Raw genomic sequence first — 15,558 nt, forward strand, 5'->3', positions numbered from 1 at the left:
TCAGTAAAGCGCATGCGAGGGCGGGGGCGGCAGCGATGGGCGAGAGATGGCGGCGATGTACAGGGCGTGATGGGGGCTGGGGGTGTTGGCGGCGGTGGTGGTGGTGGCGGTGGGTCAAGGAGGGTCGTTGGTCGGCGGGAGATGTGAAGATGCGAAGGAGACGATGGGGTGCACCGGCGGTTTGGGCTGAGGGCTACGCTGTGAGCCTACACGTGACCCGCCCACGCCCGGTTCACGCGGCCGCGATCCAAAACCGCGTCCAGGTGCTAGGGTGTGTCACCCTCCCATCGCCCGTTTGCGAAACACTTGGTTCCAGGCACAGGCTCACAACTCCATGTCGCGGCTGTAGCTGCACTGCTGCTGCTTGTTGCACTTGTGTGTGCTGCTGCTGCCCTCTCGTCCTGGCCAACATGCACGACAATCGCCCGCGTGCTCATGGCTCTGGCCCGGCCCCCCCAGCAAATGCACATGCTGCTGCGCAAACCTCCCGCCCCGGGCCTGCCAATCCGCCCGCGCCTAGTAACCTGCCCAAGGTCCAGCAGCCGAAGCCCCAGGCACTGCCCTCACGATCTGCGCCCAGCTCCATCTTGGTCTCGCCCCGCCAAAAGGGCAATCCCATCCTGAACAATGTGCGCGCCGTTGCCTGGGAGTATTCAGACATCGCCCCCGACTATGTCGTCGGCGCTACCACTTGTGCCCTGTTCCTGTCCCTAAAGTACCACCGCCTGCACCCCGAGTACATCTACAACCGCATCCGCGATCTCAAGGGCCAGTACACGCTGCGCATCCTGCTGACCATGGTCGACATTGAAAACCACGAAGACCCCCTGCGAGAGCTGTCCAAGACGTCCCTGGTCAACAACGTCACCGTCATGCTGTGCTGGAGCGCCCAGGAGGCCGGCCGCTATCTCGAGCTCTTCAAGACGTTTGAGAATGCAGCCCCGACCAGTATCCGCGCTCAGCAGGCAGGCTCCTACGCTGAGAACATGGTCGACTTCATCACGGTGCCGCGCAGCATCAACAAAACAGACGCTGTAGGCTTAGTCTCCAACTTTGGAAGCATCCGCACTGCAATCAACGCTGCCCCAGAGGAGATCGGCTTGATCGCAGGCTGGGGTGACAAGAAAGTCCAGCGATGGTGTAATGCCGTTCGGGAACCGTTTAGGGTACAAAAGGCCGCAAGGCGGGGCGGCCTTGTCCAGGAAGCCAATGACCCACCAACCGTGACAGAAGGTGAGGACCAGGCACAAAGTGCGGCAGTTGCTGGTGACACAGCACGTCAAAGGATCGACGACGCCGTACCTCTTGCAAAGGAGCTGGAGAGATCTGCTCCTTTTGCAACGTCTGCATTGGATGCCGACAAGCGGCCTGATCACCGTCTTGCCGAAGATATAAATGAAGACGACGAGCAGGCAATGCGCGAGCTGGAGGCCAACCAGGCCCAACCAGCAGTGGCAACGCCAGCGAAGAGGAAACAACCTGATGATAATATGAGCGAGGGCGTTATGGCAGCGTTGAACAAGTTAAGGAAACAGTAATCCAGACAACAACTTAATATACAGCACAAAACAAGAATATGATAGAATCAAAGTGTTCAGACAGCATACCAGCCTTGGACTAATGCAGATCCATCTGACGTGCATCTCTTCTGCCTTGTGAAGACGGGTCGCGGCTATCACATCCATGGTCATGGGCCTTTCTATCCAGTGGAGATGGGTCCGGGGTATCCGGATCCATGGATGTGGGCTCTTGAGTCAGGGATGGGCTGTAAATGCCTCTTTTCTGGCCCAACGCCCAGTAGTGCATGACTAGACCCAGTCTACCACACCCACACTCCCATATGTGCAGTAAACATTCGTGCTGTCTTCATCGTGTTGTTTCTCTTGTCATGCTCCGATCAGCCTCTTCAGCCTAGTTGCTTGGTACTAGTAGCATGACTTCATTGGTTGTAGGGAGTTTTGAATAGGATGGTGCAACAAAATCAAAATGAGCTGTCAAGACAGTAACTACTAAACTTGAAGGAAATAACATTTGCATTCTCTCTTATACTACCAAGAGAACTTTAGAATACTATAATCCTATTATCCTGGTTTGTGGGACTTGAATCATGCATCACTTCACGGAAATGTAACCGAATCATCCCATAGTCAGTAGCATAAATGATGGAAAACATACAGAATATTTCACCAAACCTGTACTTGCCAAACTAATGCAGTATTTCTATTTGAAGAAAACTCTTGACTCTAAGTATTCATCTATCATCTTAATCATCTCGTCTTCTTCCTTATCCTTATTGTTATCCTCTTCTTCTTCTTTCTTCTCTTCCTCCTCTTTCTCCTCCCCCTCTTCCTCCCCATCGCCCTCCCCCTCCTCTCCATCACTCTCCTGCCCCTCTTCCCCATCACCCTTACACCACACCCCCCTCTCCACAACATCAAACCCCAAAGAACCCCACGGCACCTCCCACCTCCCCTCCCCTCTCTCCATCACCCTCCCACCCTTACCCACCCACGTCCAATCCACCCTCCCCACCTCCTTCTCCCCATCTTCCACCCTCTGCCTCCTCAACTCATCCCACCCCCTCGCCCCCTCCGCACAGTAATCCCGCACGTTATCTTTCCGGTGGTGCACCGGTGCCTTGAGTGGGTGTGGCAGGTAAGGCAGTGTGTTTTTAGAGGACAAGGAGCAGCAGGAGAAGAGGCAGGAGGTGGAAGAGCGGGCGTATGGGATGCGCATGGGGCGCGTGGGCGTCGGGTCCCAGTATGAGTTGATGTGGTGCGTTGCGGTGTCGCTGGTGTGCGGGATTAAGGATGAGGAGAGGGATATGGCTGTTGAGTAGTTGCTGTTGAGAGAGAGAGATTTTTGTGGAGAGGAAGGGGGGTGTTGGGATAAGGGGTTGATGATTGTGGTGGTAGGTATGATGATGGTAGTTATGGGTTTGATGATAGTGGTGGGTTTGATTATGGTGGAGGGTCTGATTGTTGTGGAAGGTTTGGTCTCTGTGGTGGTGGGCATTTTGACTGCTGGTTGGTATGATTTGAGCAGGAGGCTAGGGAAGCAGCTGTAGATGAATGCCATGTTTTGAAGTTTGTTCATTAGACAGTTGACTTTAGACGCCCTTTGAGATATGTAGTAGATTAGGTTCATAAAACACGTTGAACAATAAGTGTCATGACAGCCAGAACCATGGTTTGGCTGCAACAAGGTTCGTAATGCAATACAGCACACTGGCTACATTCTCGTACCAGAGTATCCCTCCACGAATCCCATATCATCAACATCAAACCCTCTCAACCCTATCCGTCGCCCCCTTCTCCCCCACACTTTGACCGCCCACGCTCTCTCCTCTTTCCTCCGCCTTTTCAATCACCGCACCCTCTGCCACATGGTTCTTCCCACCAAACAGAGCATCCATCTCCTCCAGACTAACCTGCTTCGTCTCCGGGATAAAGAACCACGTAAAAACCGCAAGTAGGATGTTGATAGCAGCAAACATGTAGAAAGCGTAAAATCCTTCGTTTTTGAGGAAAATGGGGAAGAATTGCTGGACAATGGAATTGACGACGTTTTGGGTTTGCGAACACATGCCTACAGCTTGTGCGCGTACGTTCATGGAGAAGATTTCGGCGGTGAAGATCCAGACGGTTGCGCCCCAGGAGGGTTTGTCTGTTGTATGTTGTTAGTAGGAGTTGGGATTTGAGGGGAGGTGACGAATGACTTACAGAAAAAGGCGAAGAGGAACATGATAAAGACAATGGATATGCCGACCGGTTGTGACTTTGCGCCGTTGGGGAGCGACGGTGTTTGAGTTTCGACGGTCGCGGCGATTAACATGCAGGCGCCCATGCCGATGCCACCGACGATGAAGAGGAACTTGCGACCGAAGCGGTCGACGGTCCATGTTGCGTTGAGAGTGAAGAGGATGCTGAAAGTGGCGTTGAGCGCGTTGATGAGCGAGATTGTGTCTGCGCTTTCGAAAACCTTCTTGTAGATGATGGAGCTGTAGGTGTTGAGAGTGCCTTGACCGGTAATTTGTTGGCCACCGTTTACAATCATGGCAATGTACATGCGTTTCCTGATTGATTTGTCTTTCCAGAGAGCAGAGTATCCGGAGGAAATGGCTTCGGCTTCGAATTCAATGGCCTCTCGGATAGTCGTGATTTCGACTTCGACCTCCTCTTCAGTGTCACGAATGCGACGGAGCGACTGACGAGCTTTTTCGTAGTCACGACTCTTCTGCACGTACCAGCGAGGCGACTCCGGGATGAAGAAGACTTGAGACAGAATGATGATGGGAACAAGCATCTGGAAGATGACAACAATCTTCCAGTCCCACTCACCGAGCTTCTTCGGGTTCTTGGACGTGCCGAAACTGATCCAGTAGGCGATGAAGGAGCCAACCGAGTAGAACATTTGCCAGAAAGACATGATCTTGCCTCGAATCTCAGAGGGGCACACTTCGGAAATAAAAATGGATCCAGCTGTGAGCGCAAGACCTTGCCCGATACCGATGAGGACGCGACCGACGATGAAGACACCAATTTGACCACGGGGCGCGAATGTTTGCATCAACGTTGCGATAATGACACATACCGCTCCAGCAGCCATACCCGCTCTTCGACCGGCAAAATCTGCAAGAGGACCGCCCTACATGAGACGTTAGTATACTTGATGTTATTCCCCTTGAATATTATCTCACCATGAAGAATCCTGCTACAACGGCTCCGACTGTATAGGAAGTATTAATGGCCCCAATGATATTAGGCCCCGGCTTATTGAAATAAGCCTTCCAATGATCGGAATTCTGAAGCGCGTTGAAAACAGACGCATCGTAACCGTAGAGAACCATGCATGATGCAGCAACGAGTGAGATGTACCAGTTGTACGCTCTCGTTGCGGAAACCATCTTGACGTTGACTCTTTGGATCTACCTCTCAAAATAATCGATAAAGGTGTGTCCGGCTCGAATTCCGCAGAGTATACAGCGGTTGATCCGTGGAGCTCAGGACTGGAGAGCAAGCAGGGGAGACTGGGTTGGCCATATATACATACATGGCACGTTCATATCTGCCCATAGGGGAATAGCTATCATTGAATATAGTAAGGCCCATAAAACCCCATGGGCTCGGGAACGCTGATACCAACATACCTAATCTTCGTAGTCTGCCGCTACTCCGGGAACCCCATACTTATCACCACGAATCATCTCGCTTGGAAAGCTTCAACAACTTGCTCTAGTGCTAAAAAGCGTCTACGCTCAGCTCCTTCAACCCCATCATACCGTATTTAGCGAATCTGGGGGCGAACCTCGAGGCTCAATAGCTTGCTCGTAACAAGGAGACTCGATCCACTTTGGTGGATTGGGGGTGGCATCGCAGGTGATTTTCCACGAATGAGCATCATGTGACAAAGCGTTAAAGCGCCGTTGTTCTCGGGGGTTTGCAGCGCGGGATTGAGCCGACAGAGCGATCAGTGCTTGCTCTAACCTCGGAGTGGTCAAGATTGTCGGCTGTTTAGTCGCAAATGAGTAGTAGTTGCTTCACCGCAAGCAGGCCAAGCCTAGACTCAAGGAAATTGCGGCTGCAGGAAGCTTTTGGCTCCAGGCTGGGCTGTCTTGTTTTCACCTCGACAGAACTTCGGGATTGCCAGCATGGTGCTTGTCAGTGTTTGAGTTTAGTGCCCCTTAAGCGTTGCCGTCTCAGTTGTTGCAAAGCCACTCGACGGGATCATAGACGTGACAATAGGGCTGGATTGTAAAAGTCCCATGATTCATGCCAGAGGGTATGACTTGATAGCCAGCGGTGGAGCCGTGTGGACTGGCGTGATGGAGCGCGTTGACTCATGCTGAAACCAGCAAGTGCCAATACATACGTCGCGTATAGGTCCTCGGAGGATCAAAGTAACACGACCACAGTAACACAGATAGGATTGGGTGGCTGGTTAAATACATACATTGCGCAACATGCTGTAGTCTAGTCGAGATATACTTACAACCAACAAGTCGGTTAGCGCTAAGATGGATTCATCCCAGGTAGATGGTAAAATCACGTGATTGCGAGCCACGAAATGGTGGCGGTGCAGACCATCCCACTTTTCCTAGGCTTCGAGACCGAGACCCTTTCTCACCGCCCGCAACCAACCCTCGTTTTCCACGCCTCCAGTGAATACTTTCCACTCTAACCTTTCTCCCAAAAAACCACCTCGTAACACACCCCACACTCAAGATGCCTTCAGGACAGGGAGGTACGTAAACACCAAAGCCTCTGCGCACAAACGATGCGGGGTCGAACAAAAGACGTTATATTTCCCGCACAAGGCTAACGCGGCAACTCAGCGGGTACCAACCCTATTCACAACAAGAAGCCCAAGAAGAAGGCTGCCGAGCTCGACGAGGACGACCTCGCATACAAGAACAAGCTCGCTGCCGGTACGTTACCCACCACCTATCCCCTTCTACTTCCGAAGTGCCACCACAACCACACAAGGAAGCATACGGATAGGTAGACTGACAATATACACAGACAAGAAGGCGCGCGAGGAACTTGCTAAGACCGTCGGAAAGGGCAAGGGCCCGCTTAACACGGGATCGCAGGGTATCAAGAAGTCTGGCAAGAAATAAGCGCTGGACTGGACCTGACGAGCGAGAGACGGACGATATGGGCATGACGATTTGATATGAGATACCACGGACTAGGGAGCCGCTTGTTGGCGAGGGCGGGTTGATATACACGACCATAAATGCATGGGATAAGCCACCAGTGACTCTTTTGTGACTTTTAGAGCCATGTTTGGTCCAGCTGCATGACTGCCGTTCTTTTTGTGACGGCATAAGGCCGCACTGGAACGCTAATGTTGGGTTCCGCTAGACATAAGTCGGATCCAGTGTTGAAAAAGACATTTGTGCAGACTATTCCTCGATCAATCAAGTCGGTTACATTGATTCCCCTACGCTGTATTGCAGTCGCTTTTCAGTCTAAACATCGTCCAAGTATTCAGACTCAACCGGTGATTATATAGTACCCCAAGTTTTCTAAACACCGCACTATCGCTCATCTCCCTCTATTATCAGCTCTTCCCCCTCTTCAAACAAGCACTTCCTCACACATACAACACCCCCATCTCCACCTATGTTTCCCAGCAGATCTCGATCTCGATCTCTCTCTCAACATCGAGTATACACCATCCCGTACCTTATCCGCACAGGCTGCCTATGCGAATTGCCTACTGAGACACCAAATGTTTTTGCCTCGTTGGTAGCTACGCGTCAGTGTGTCCCCAAGGACCAAGGCGAGAAGGACGATATAGTATCAGTACTAGAACGGTAGTTGCACCGTCGAATTGAGATGGAAATAAGGATCAGTTGGGGTTGGTGGGATGATGAGGATTGTTTTGGTTTGACTTGGGGGTGGATAGTGATGACGTTTTGGTGGTGTTGGCCAGATAGTAAAAAAAAAAGGTGCCTGTTGCCTGCGGACGTGGGATTTTTGGAACTAGGGTGGGCATTTGGGCGGGTCATGTCAGTGTTGCTGGCAGTGGCACATTAGCACAATCACAGCGGGGCGGCAAACGATAAGAGTCAAGAATAAAATAGATAATGTTGAGTACATGTCTCTGATCCATGTACATATATTGTAGAATCAATAAACTTTTTTGCCTCTTTCATCTATCCAGAGGAAATAATAAATGTTGCGAAAAACAAAAACGTCCCCCCACATTCCCCCTTCCTCGGCTACCGTCCTCGTCATTACTTTCCTAACCGAGACACGATGCGTAGCCGAGGACTTTGCCAGGCTTCTCTCGTTCAGATAAGGAAAGTTGCCTTGACTGGAGCGGGGTTGGAGATTGTAGTACCAGTGGGGCAAGGCAGCCGACTTTCGCGGGAGTGGGCGGGATTGATGACGTTCCCAGACGTTTTTTGCTGGCTAGAGCCAACAGGGGGGGAGGAGAAATGACGGACCATGGCACTTCAGGTGTGCGACGGATAGTTCTCTTCCAACACTTGGTCGAGAGCATGTGGTGCGCATACAGAATCGTCATGGTGGTATAACCATTGTTACATGATGGGGGTTTGTGAGTAGAGTAAGGATAAGGCGTTCATGCAAGGGGGAACGCATTAGGCTGTGGTCGCTCATGATGAGCGACGACCTTTTTTGCCGCCGATGGTGAAGGCCCGTTTGATTTTGCTTTCGGTGGTGGGCGAGGTTGGCATCATGGCGGCAGAGGTGCTTCCTGAGCGGCGAGGTTCTGAACTCCCTGATGATTGGGATGAAGACCTCTTGCGGCGTTCCTCTGCGAGGATGTCGTCCAGGGAGACATTGAGATGTGGGTGGCTGTTGGGGACCTCTTCGAGGTTCTCGACGAAGCGGGATGCCATTGTAGTAGTGGTGGGAGTTTGTGGTTGAATGTAGTGGTATGGGTGGGTGGTTGTGAAGAGGGTAGTGTGGGTGGGGGAGAGGCGTGTGGATCTATATAGGTCTACTTGAATGGTATAGACTTGGATTGATAATATGATCCACCTCCCAAGGGGAAAAGGGTCCACGCGTTTACCACTAGGGAACGAGGGCGGAGGACGTTCCAGAATCCAGGGTGGCGTTGTCCGGGATTGATTGACCAAGATGGTAGGTAGGAACGAGGAAGGGAAATGAAGTATGGCAGCGGAGGGATATGACGAGCGAATGGGCGAAGGGATGGTAAGACGAGTTGAGCCGAGGAGCAGGGACAAAGGCAGGATATGCAAGGGCAGCGAAAGGTTTTTAAGGTCATCCAGGGCCCGAGTGAAATAATAAGATGAGCAGGTGGGCACCCGCGAGAAAGCCAAAGTGTGTGCGTATGTGTGTGCAACTGCAGGGGTCGGGGATTCAGGGTCTCGCCGATCGCGATGGTCTCGATGCATAATAACGGCGGGGCTAACGACTGGGAATGACGTGCCGGCGTGTTCTGGACGGCCTGTCGACGGGCGAGCCAGCTGGCATTAGAGCGGGCGTAACCGCGTGCAACCAACCCGTGTGTCACTGATTATTGCTGGCGACGAACGCGCTGAAAATAGCAGCCTCCCCCAGAAATGCGGCGTTTGTAAGGGTTGCCCAAGCCATCTGGATGCGCCATAGACCACACACGTCGTCTCGGCAGCCGTGGGCAGGGCCAGAATTTGCCTCGTCGCCTCCTGTTGCCTGGCGGCGTGCACCCAACAGCGATAGGCCCTGGAGCGTCTTGACCAGCACGCGCAATCCTTTTGCCACAAAGTCCTCCAGCTGTCCTTTCTGTGCGGTGTGCGTGGGTGTAGTCTGCAATATCGAGTCCGACTAAGCGAGCAGCAAGAAAATTAAATCTCCAACCAAGTGTGTGCAGATCAATACGATCCCCAGGCAGCATGCGAAACAAGCCCGAGGCCAAAAAGTGTATTCCGATCGAAGCGCGCGTTGGTGGTGTTGACATGCCCGTCCGCAGACGGCATTCCGCATGTCGTGTATCCGTCTAGCCCCGCTGCGGGCGGTGGGCACACACCACTGGGCACGAGGCCATGGATGGCTATCTGTATTCCCCCGTCTGTGACGTAGGACGAGGGCGCAATCCAATATCACAGCCACCCTCTTATTAATTGTCGTCGTCCAGAACCAGCCTGGTACGCGCAACGGCTTCGGCTCATGTTGCCAGCGACCGGCTGCAAAAAGGTCAACCGCCGCTTTTTTTCCCTCAGCGACGGAAGATTGCACCAGCTGCGGTCCCGCAAACCGTCACCGTCGTCTACATCATCGTGCAGGGACTGCCGTCAAACCGTCGAGTGGTGCGCTTAGACCCTGATGCACCTCTGACTCTGTAACAACCGTTAGTCTCCAGACTTTTGCGCCATCACTCACGTCAACCGCCTCCCATAGGGCCAATGTTTGCATCTCACCACGCCGACTACCCTACGCTAGCCCCATCCGTCCACGAGTGTACTCTGCTTCCAGCTAGTCTCTGGGGCATTCAATATAACTATCAATGTACATCATCATCATGAGCATGTGCTCCCCTGTGCCTGCCTGCGACTCTCGTCGCTAAAATCGCTAATGCGGGGACTGCATATGCCTGCGCTGCTCACACTGAGCACGAGATACACTTCTCCACAAAGCTATACAAGGCCTGGCAAAATACCAACCTCCTCATGCGCTGCCAACTCAGCCCGAGTCTGCTTCTGCAACGCAGAGGAGCCCAATCTCCCATCACGTGGGCACGGGTTAATCTGTCTTGTGTTTGGCACTTGGCCATTCATCACCACCCTCCCCGACCACGTCCGCCTCTTCCGCCGCGTCCACGCCCTCCATGCCCTTGGCCGCGCCCACCGCCTCTCTTTCCCCAGCCGCCTCTGCCCCCACCTCTACCTCCCCCTCGGTTTGCCCGCTGTTGTTCAGGCCTTGGTCCGCATGATGCTAACTGTGCCCGCTCCTCCTCCGACGCATGAAACACGTTCGGAATCTGCACTAGATCGCAAAATCCTTGGGTATGCGCGTTGGTGTACTCACTCGGTTGCTCTTGCACATGAATGCCCAATGCTGCATCGTATGTAGGCGCCGTTTGCGCAAAGTCTTCCGGCACCATCATCTTGTTGGCCTTGACTATGTTCTCCTCCACCCACTCCATTTCCTTCTCTATGAGTGGTCGGTAGAAAGCATCTCCTTTGTCTCGAGGTACTTGGAAATGCGGGTCTCCAACCTGCACATGATCAGCAAACACGCGGGTGATGGCCAGCCATTCCTTGTCGTATTGCAGTCCCAACGGACGTTGGAGCTCGCCAGGCTCATGTGGCTCAATCTCCAGCAACTGTAAAAAGTTCCGTTTAGGCAAACACTTGTCCAGTGCAAGAAATTTGGTCGTCTTGTTCGTGATCTCTTCGGGGAAGGGTAACGTCGGTACAGGCTCGAGTTTCGGACGGGAAAAGGATTCTGGCAAGAGACTTCGAATGTCCTGCGATATCTCGGACTCGCTTTCGGTCGTCGTGGGCTTGCTTTTCTCCTTGCTCTCCACAGCGGGTGCGGCGGGAGCTTCGTCTTCATCCATGTCAAGGTCGATTTCGGCGTCATTTTTTGGTGCTGACACACCCGTGTCGTCTGTCATATCGAGATCAATCTCACTTGCGTTCACTACTGCTGCAGGCGCACCTTCTGTATGGTTACTTTGCTCCGTACTGTTCGAAGTGTCCACGTGCTCCCATACAGCAGGAAACTTGGCATGCATGTGAGCACTAAACCAGTGAGGTGGTCGTAAGCGTTCCAAAACTGTTTTGGCAGCAACACTTCCCAGTGTACCATCTTTTGCCTCTTGCTCAAAGTCAGGCTTCCATTTGAAAAGCTGTCGGAAGTTGCCCTTCCATTCCATGCCCCGTGGCCAGTCGTGGCTCAGTCCGATATCAACTTGCGTTCGGATTTGGATAAGCTTGCGCACTTCAAGCTCCCGAACATGATAGATACTCTTCACATCGTCGCTGTTATAAGGCAGGCGTTCGTAGTGTGGCTTCTTGAAGTTGTAGCCTTTCCAGATGCCAGACAGACCAGCGATACGCAGCGGACCCAGTCGTATCACATTTGCTGCGCCCATGTAGTATATCCTCGGTGCAGCCCACCCGCCATAGTAAAGCTCCCACATGTAATTGCTCGCTTCGTGATTACCGCCAATGAATATGGTGAGGTATGGGGCCAGGCGTGCGCCTGAGTAGTACTCGTGGAAGTCGTGCATGGCGTAGTATTTCGAAGGCATTGATACTGCCTTGAGGTCGGAGGCATTTCGAACAGCCTGCAAAGTCGGTTACTGTGAGAGCACTGTGATCAATACACGTACCTGAAAGTCTCCACCGATGATCAGAAGATCCACATCAGGCCAACCCTTGATCTCGCATGCTTTCGCGACTGATGCATAGATCTCATGCAGCACTCCGTGACCGCAACCCTCGACTGCTATCCGCAGCCCTTGCTGTTCGATCAATTCAGGCGCTGCCATGCTTGGCGTCTCGAAGCAGCAGATTTCAGTGAGCTTGCGACCGAAATTGCTACTAATTGATTGTTTGTGTGGTACATGGGCGCAAGCAATCGCGGTCTAGGCTAACAACAAACACTCCAACCCAGAAAGTTGTCAAGCGAGAGGGGACCTGCAGCTGCTAGCGTCGGAGATCGGCGTTATGATAAGAAGCAGGCACGTGCTGATATCGGACCTGCAGGAAGCTCTCCAAGCTCTGCACCAAGATCACACAGGTGCTCCAACAATGGCATCAAACAATGAAACCATAGCGCGGGCGAGATTCCTCCAAGAGGCTGCTCAGCTCCTCGCCGTCTCTTCTCCAACGGCAGCAGCATTCATTGGGAGGGCACATCACAAGTTTGTCGAAGATGCTGAGATCGAAATTCCAAGTAAAGAAGCCGATGCTTATCGACGCAGCATTTGCAACGCTTGTGGAAACATTATGATTCCAGGATGGTCATGCAAAGTCTCAAACCACCTTCCCGGTGAAGGCCCTACAAGGAACGACAATAAGGGATCCAAGAAGCTACCACAGCTAGACAAAAGCATCCGCTATACTTGCTTGATGTGCCATCGGGAGACAGTTCAAGCACTTCGCCACAAAGCACGCAGAAAGGATAAGAAATCAGCACCTGTACTAGATGCAGCACCTGTTCCAACATCAAAGACCCCGGCAAAAGGAGTCGACAACGCGCCCAAGACACTGAATGCCAGCAGCAAGCAAAGACAAAAAGCACGCAAAGGTGGCTTGCAAGCCATGCTCGACAAAAAGAAGTCGCAGAACTCGGCCAGTGGCGGCCTCGACCTTATGGATTTTGCCATGTGAACTCCGTAGGGCTGAGTAACCGCACCTTGCTAGAATGCGCCGCGGCTTAGCGAACCCCCGCTATGTGACGCGGGGCGATTCAAAAAAATTCCAGCACCTTCGTCATCGGGACTTGCAGAGTCACATCACATAAACCAGCATTCAATCTCTTTCACTTCAGTCTGCGAAAAAAAAAAATCAAACACCCGATTTCAACATGGCACAACACAAGAGTCTCGCAAAGGACCTCTTTGAGGATATGGGCCGCAAGGTCGAGGAGGCCAGCGCCCAGCCAGACACTGAAGATGGCAGCAAAGTTGTCGATGAGATTGAAAGTTTGTGCATGAACTGCCATGAAAATGTAAGTGTAGCGGCAAGACTTCCATATAACCAGCTAACACTCTTCAAGGGAACTACTCGGTTGCTCCTCACAAGGATACCGTTCTTCCGCGAGATCGTTCTAATGTCCTTCTCATGCCCACACTGCCATTTCAAAAACTCCGAGGTCCAGCCCGCTGGCGAGATACAACAAAAAGGAGTGCGCTTCTCTCTCAAGGTCGACAACGCCGACGACCTCAACCGACAAGTTATCAAGAGCGACACAGCGATCTTTCGAGTCGAGGATATCGATCTAGAGATTCCTCCAGGGAGAGGGCAGCTGACCAACGTTGAAGGCATTCTCACCATGGTTGCACAAGACTTGGAGCAAAAGCAGGATGAGAGAAAGGAAGTGGTACCAGAGATCTACGAGCAGCTACAGGGCGTGATCAACACGATCAAGCAAATGGCCAGTGGAGAGAAGTTGCCGTTCAAGGTGACGGTTGACGACCCTGCCGGTAACTCGTCCATTGAGCCTCCAAGTGTACTCGCCGCGGGCAAATACTCTCGAAACGAGTACGCGCGAACTGCAGCACAGAACGAAGCGCTAGGCCTTGGAGATACCAGCGGTGAGGCGCCTGCCACGGAGATCCGACCAGAGTACCACGCTTCGCAAATGTACCCTGAAATGCCTTCGGCTCATCAGCCTATGGTGAACAACGTAGACGATGATGATATTCTGGAGAACCAAGTTTACTCGTTCCCTGCCAGTTGTCCCGGATGCACCAAGCCCTGCACTACCAACATGAAGATGGTCAATATTCCTCACTTCAAGCAAGTAGTCTTGATGAGCACCGTGTGCGACCATTGCGGATGTAAGTTGGAACCTAAGTGATGCGACATGATCACTCGCTAACGTGCAGTAGACCGCAGCAATGAAGTTAAGACTGGTGGTGAAGTTCCTGAGAAGGGTCGTCTTATCACTGTCGCAGTCAATAACAAAGAGGATCTGTCGCGAGATATCCTCAAGGCTGAGTCGTGCGCCATGTCTTGCCCTGAACTCAACCTTAGTGTTGAGCCCGGTACGCTTGGTGGCCGATTCACAACTATCGAAGGTCTCCTTACCCAAGTACGCGACGACTTGAGATCTTCGATTTTCGATGTTGGTGATGGCGGTGATTCCATGAACACAGAGACAAAACAGAAGTGGAACACTTTCTTCAACAGTCTCTCAGCAGCCATCAACGGCGACGACAAGTTCACCATTATCCTCAAGGACCCTCTTGCCAGCAGCTATGTGCAAAGCTTTACCGCACCAGAGCCCGATCCGCAAATCAAGGTCGAGGACTACGAGCGGACAGAGGAAGAGGAAGAGGATCTAGGTCTCAAGGACATGAAGACAGAGGGTTACGAAGAGCATGCTGCGACGAACGGTGCGACCACCAATGGTGAGACTACCAATGGCGCATAAGGGTTCGATCAATTCCACGTGCTGTAGATTTCCTTGACTCTTGTTGCAATGGGTCGGCGCTTCTGAAGATACCAGGGCCTCGCCAGCCCCGATGAATACAAAAAAGTTTCCAAATCCCTAGTTTGATGGCCGGTGGTTGTGCTTGTGTGATACTCGTAGTGAGTGATGTTATCATGCGTGACGTTTCCGTTACTTGGCTTGTTGCTCAGCCCGCCAGAGGGTTGGCATGTATGGTGACATTCTTGATCTCAATCCTTTCCTGTGGGCGCGACTTCTTGTCCACCTGCACCTGCTCTATATCATCCAAGACCTCCCAGCCCTCTAGAACCTTGCCAAACACGGTATTCTTCCCATCCAAGTGTGGAGCGGGGGCAAACGTAATGAAGAATTGGGAGCCGTTGGAGTTCGGACCTTTGTTCGCCATGCTCAAGATTCCTCTGGCATTGTGTCTCAGCGCTGGCCTGATTTCATCTTCGAAGAGCTGGTTCGGCGTGTCGAAAATGGAGGTCGAAGTCTTTGACTTGGGATCGGAGGCGGGCGAGCCGGTCTGAACCATGAATGCGGGAATCATGCGGTGGAAAGGCGATCCATTGTAGAAGCTAGATGCGCAGAGGGCGAGAAAGTTCTCTGCGGTTTTGGGGACGGTTTCGCAGAAGATTTCGAGTTTGATGTCGCCTTTGGTGGTGTGTAGCTTGGCGCAGTCAGAAGGTTGTCTCCTGGAAAAAAAAATCGAGAGGATATTGGTTGGAACTTACGGTGACAGACATGGCGGTGGTGGTAGTGGTGTTGGGCAGAGGGAAGGATTGCGCGTGCAGATGCATAGGAGCAGACGCGGCGAGGTTGGAGAGCTTACCATCTCCACTCTCGCCGCGGCTAGAACATGGTGCGTCGGCCCCATCACTACGTACACTGTTGCAATCGCCCTGCATTCGCTATCATCGCCATTGCCCTAGCCTTCTCGTGCCCCTGGTAT

The 15,558-nt window shown here is 52.5% G+C and overlaps 8 protein-coding genes across 8 annotated transcripts; 4 read left to right on the forward strand and 4 right to left on the reverse strand.

The window, feature by feature from the left end:
• Positions 1 to 410: 410 nt before the first annotated feature.
• On the forward strand, positions 411 to 1,538 carry COCVIDRAFT_104492 (hypothetical protein; the record flags this gene model as incomplete). Its single annotated transcript, XM_014699162.1, has 1 exon — positions 411 to 1,538. One exon carries the CDS (start codon positions 411 to 413, stop codon positions 1,536 to 1,538), a length of 1,128 nt encoding a protein of 375 aa, XP_014554648.1.
• Positions 1,539 to 2,220: 682 nt separating this feature from the next.
• Positions 2,221 to 3,078, reverse strand: COCVIDRAFT_39524 (hypothetical protein; the record flags this gene model as incomplete). The annotated part of the gene is made up of 2 exons (XM_014699163.1): positions 2,221 to 2,391; positions 2,491 to 3,078. The coding sequence occupies 2 exons, from the start codon at positions 3,076 to 3,078 to the stop codon at positions 2,221 to 2,223; spliced, it is 759 nt and encodes a 252-aa protein (XP_014554649.1).
• Positions 3,079 to 3,280: 202 nt separating this feature from the next.
• COCVIDRAFT_104397 (hypothetical protein) lies at positions 3,281 to 4,906 on the reverse strand (the record flags this gene model as incomplete). Its single annotated transcript, XM_014699164.1, has 3 exons — positions 3,281 to 3,666; positions 3,723 to 4,647; positions 4,700 to 4,906. 3 exons carry the CDS (start codon positions 4,904 to 4,906, stop codon positions 3,281 to 3,283), a joined length of 1,518 nt encoding a protein of 505 aa, XP_014554650.1.
• Positions 4,907 to 6,224: 1,318 nt separating this feature from the next.
• On the forward strand, positions 6,225 to 6,619 carry COCVIDRAFT_28355 (hypothetical protein; the record flags this gene model as incomplete). Its single annotated transcript, XM_014699165.1, has 3 exons — positions 6,225 to 6,243; positions 6,335 to 6,427; positions 6,522 to 6,619. The coding sequence occupies 3 exons, from the start codon at positions 6,225 to 6,227 to the stop codon at positions 6,617 to 6,619; spliced, it is 210 nt and encodes a 69-aa protein (XP_014554651.1).
• Positions 6,620 to 8,128: 1,509 nt separating this feature from the next.
• COCVIDRAFT_39527 (hypothetical protein) lies at positions 8,129 to 11,973 on the reverse strand (the record flags this gene model as incomplete). Its single annotated transcript, XM_014699166.1, has 3 exons — positions 8,129 to 8,475; positions 10,296 to 11,769; positions 11,815 to 11,973. The coding sequence occupies 3 exons, from the start codon at positions 11,971 to 11,973 to the stop codon at positions 8,129 to 8,131; spliced, it is 1,980 nt and encodes a 659-aa protein (XP_014554652.1).
• A 262-nt stretch (positions 11,974 to 12,235) lies between these two features.
• On the forward strand, positions 12,236 to 12,817 carry COCVIDRAFT_28357 (hypothetical protein; the record flags this gene model as incomplete). The annotated part of the gene is made up of 1 exon (XM_014699167.1): positions 12,236 to 12,817. One exon carries the CDS (start codon positions 12,236 to 12,238, stop codon positions 12,815 to 12,817), a length of 582 nt encoding a protein of 193 aa, XP_014554653.1.
• A 196-nt stretch (positions 12,818 to 13,013) lies between these two features.
• On the forward strand, positions 13,014 to 14,585 carry COCVIDRAFT_39529 (hypothetical protein; the record flags this gene model as incomplete). The annotated part of the gene is made up of 3 exons (XM_014699168.1): positions 13,014 to 13,157; positions 13,206 to 13,989; positions 14,041 to 14,585. The coding sequence occupies 3 exons, from the start codon at positions 13,014 to 13,016 to the stop codon at positions 14,583 to 14,585; spliced, it is 1,473 nt and encodes a 490-aa protein (XP_014554654.1).
• Positions 14,586 to 14,790: 205 nt separating this feature from the next.
• Positions 14,791 to 15,352, reverse strand: COCVIDRAFT_28359 (hypothetical protein; the record flags this gene model as incomplete). The annotated part of the gene is made up of 2 exons (XM_014699169.1): positions 14,791 to 15,276; positions 15,341 to 15,352. 2 exons carry the CDS (start codon positions 15,350 to 15,352, stop codon positions 14,791 to 14,793), a joined length of 498 nt encoding a protein of 165 aa, XP_014554655.1.
• Between the last annotated feature and the right edge of the window lie 206 nt (positions 15,353 to 15,558).

Source organism: Bipolaris victoriae (genome assembly GCF_000527765.1).
Source record: "Bipolaris victoriae FI3 unplaced genomic scaffold scaffold_66, whole genome shotgun sequence".
In the NCBI taxonomy this organism is placed as follows: domain Eukaryota; kingdom Fungi; phylum Ascomycota; class Dothideomycetes; order Pleosporales; family Pleosporaceae; genus Bipolaris; species Bipolaris victoriae.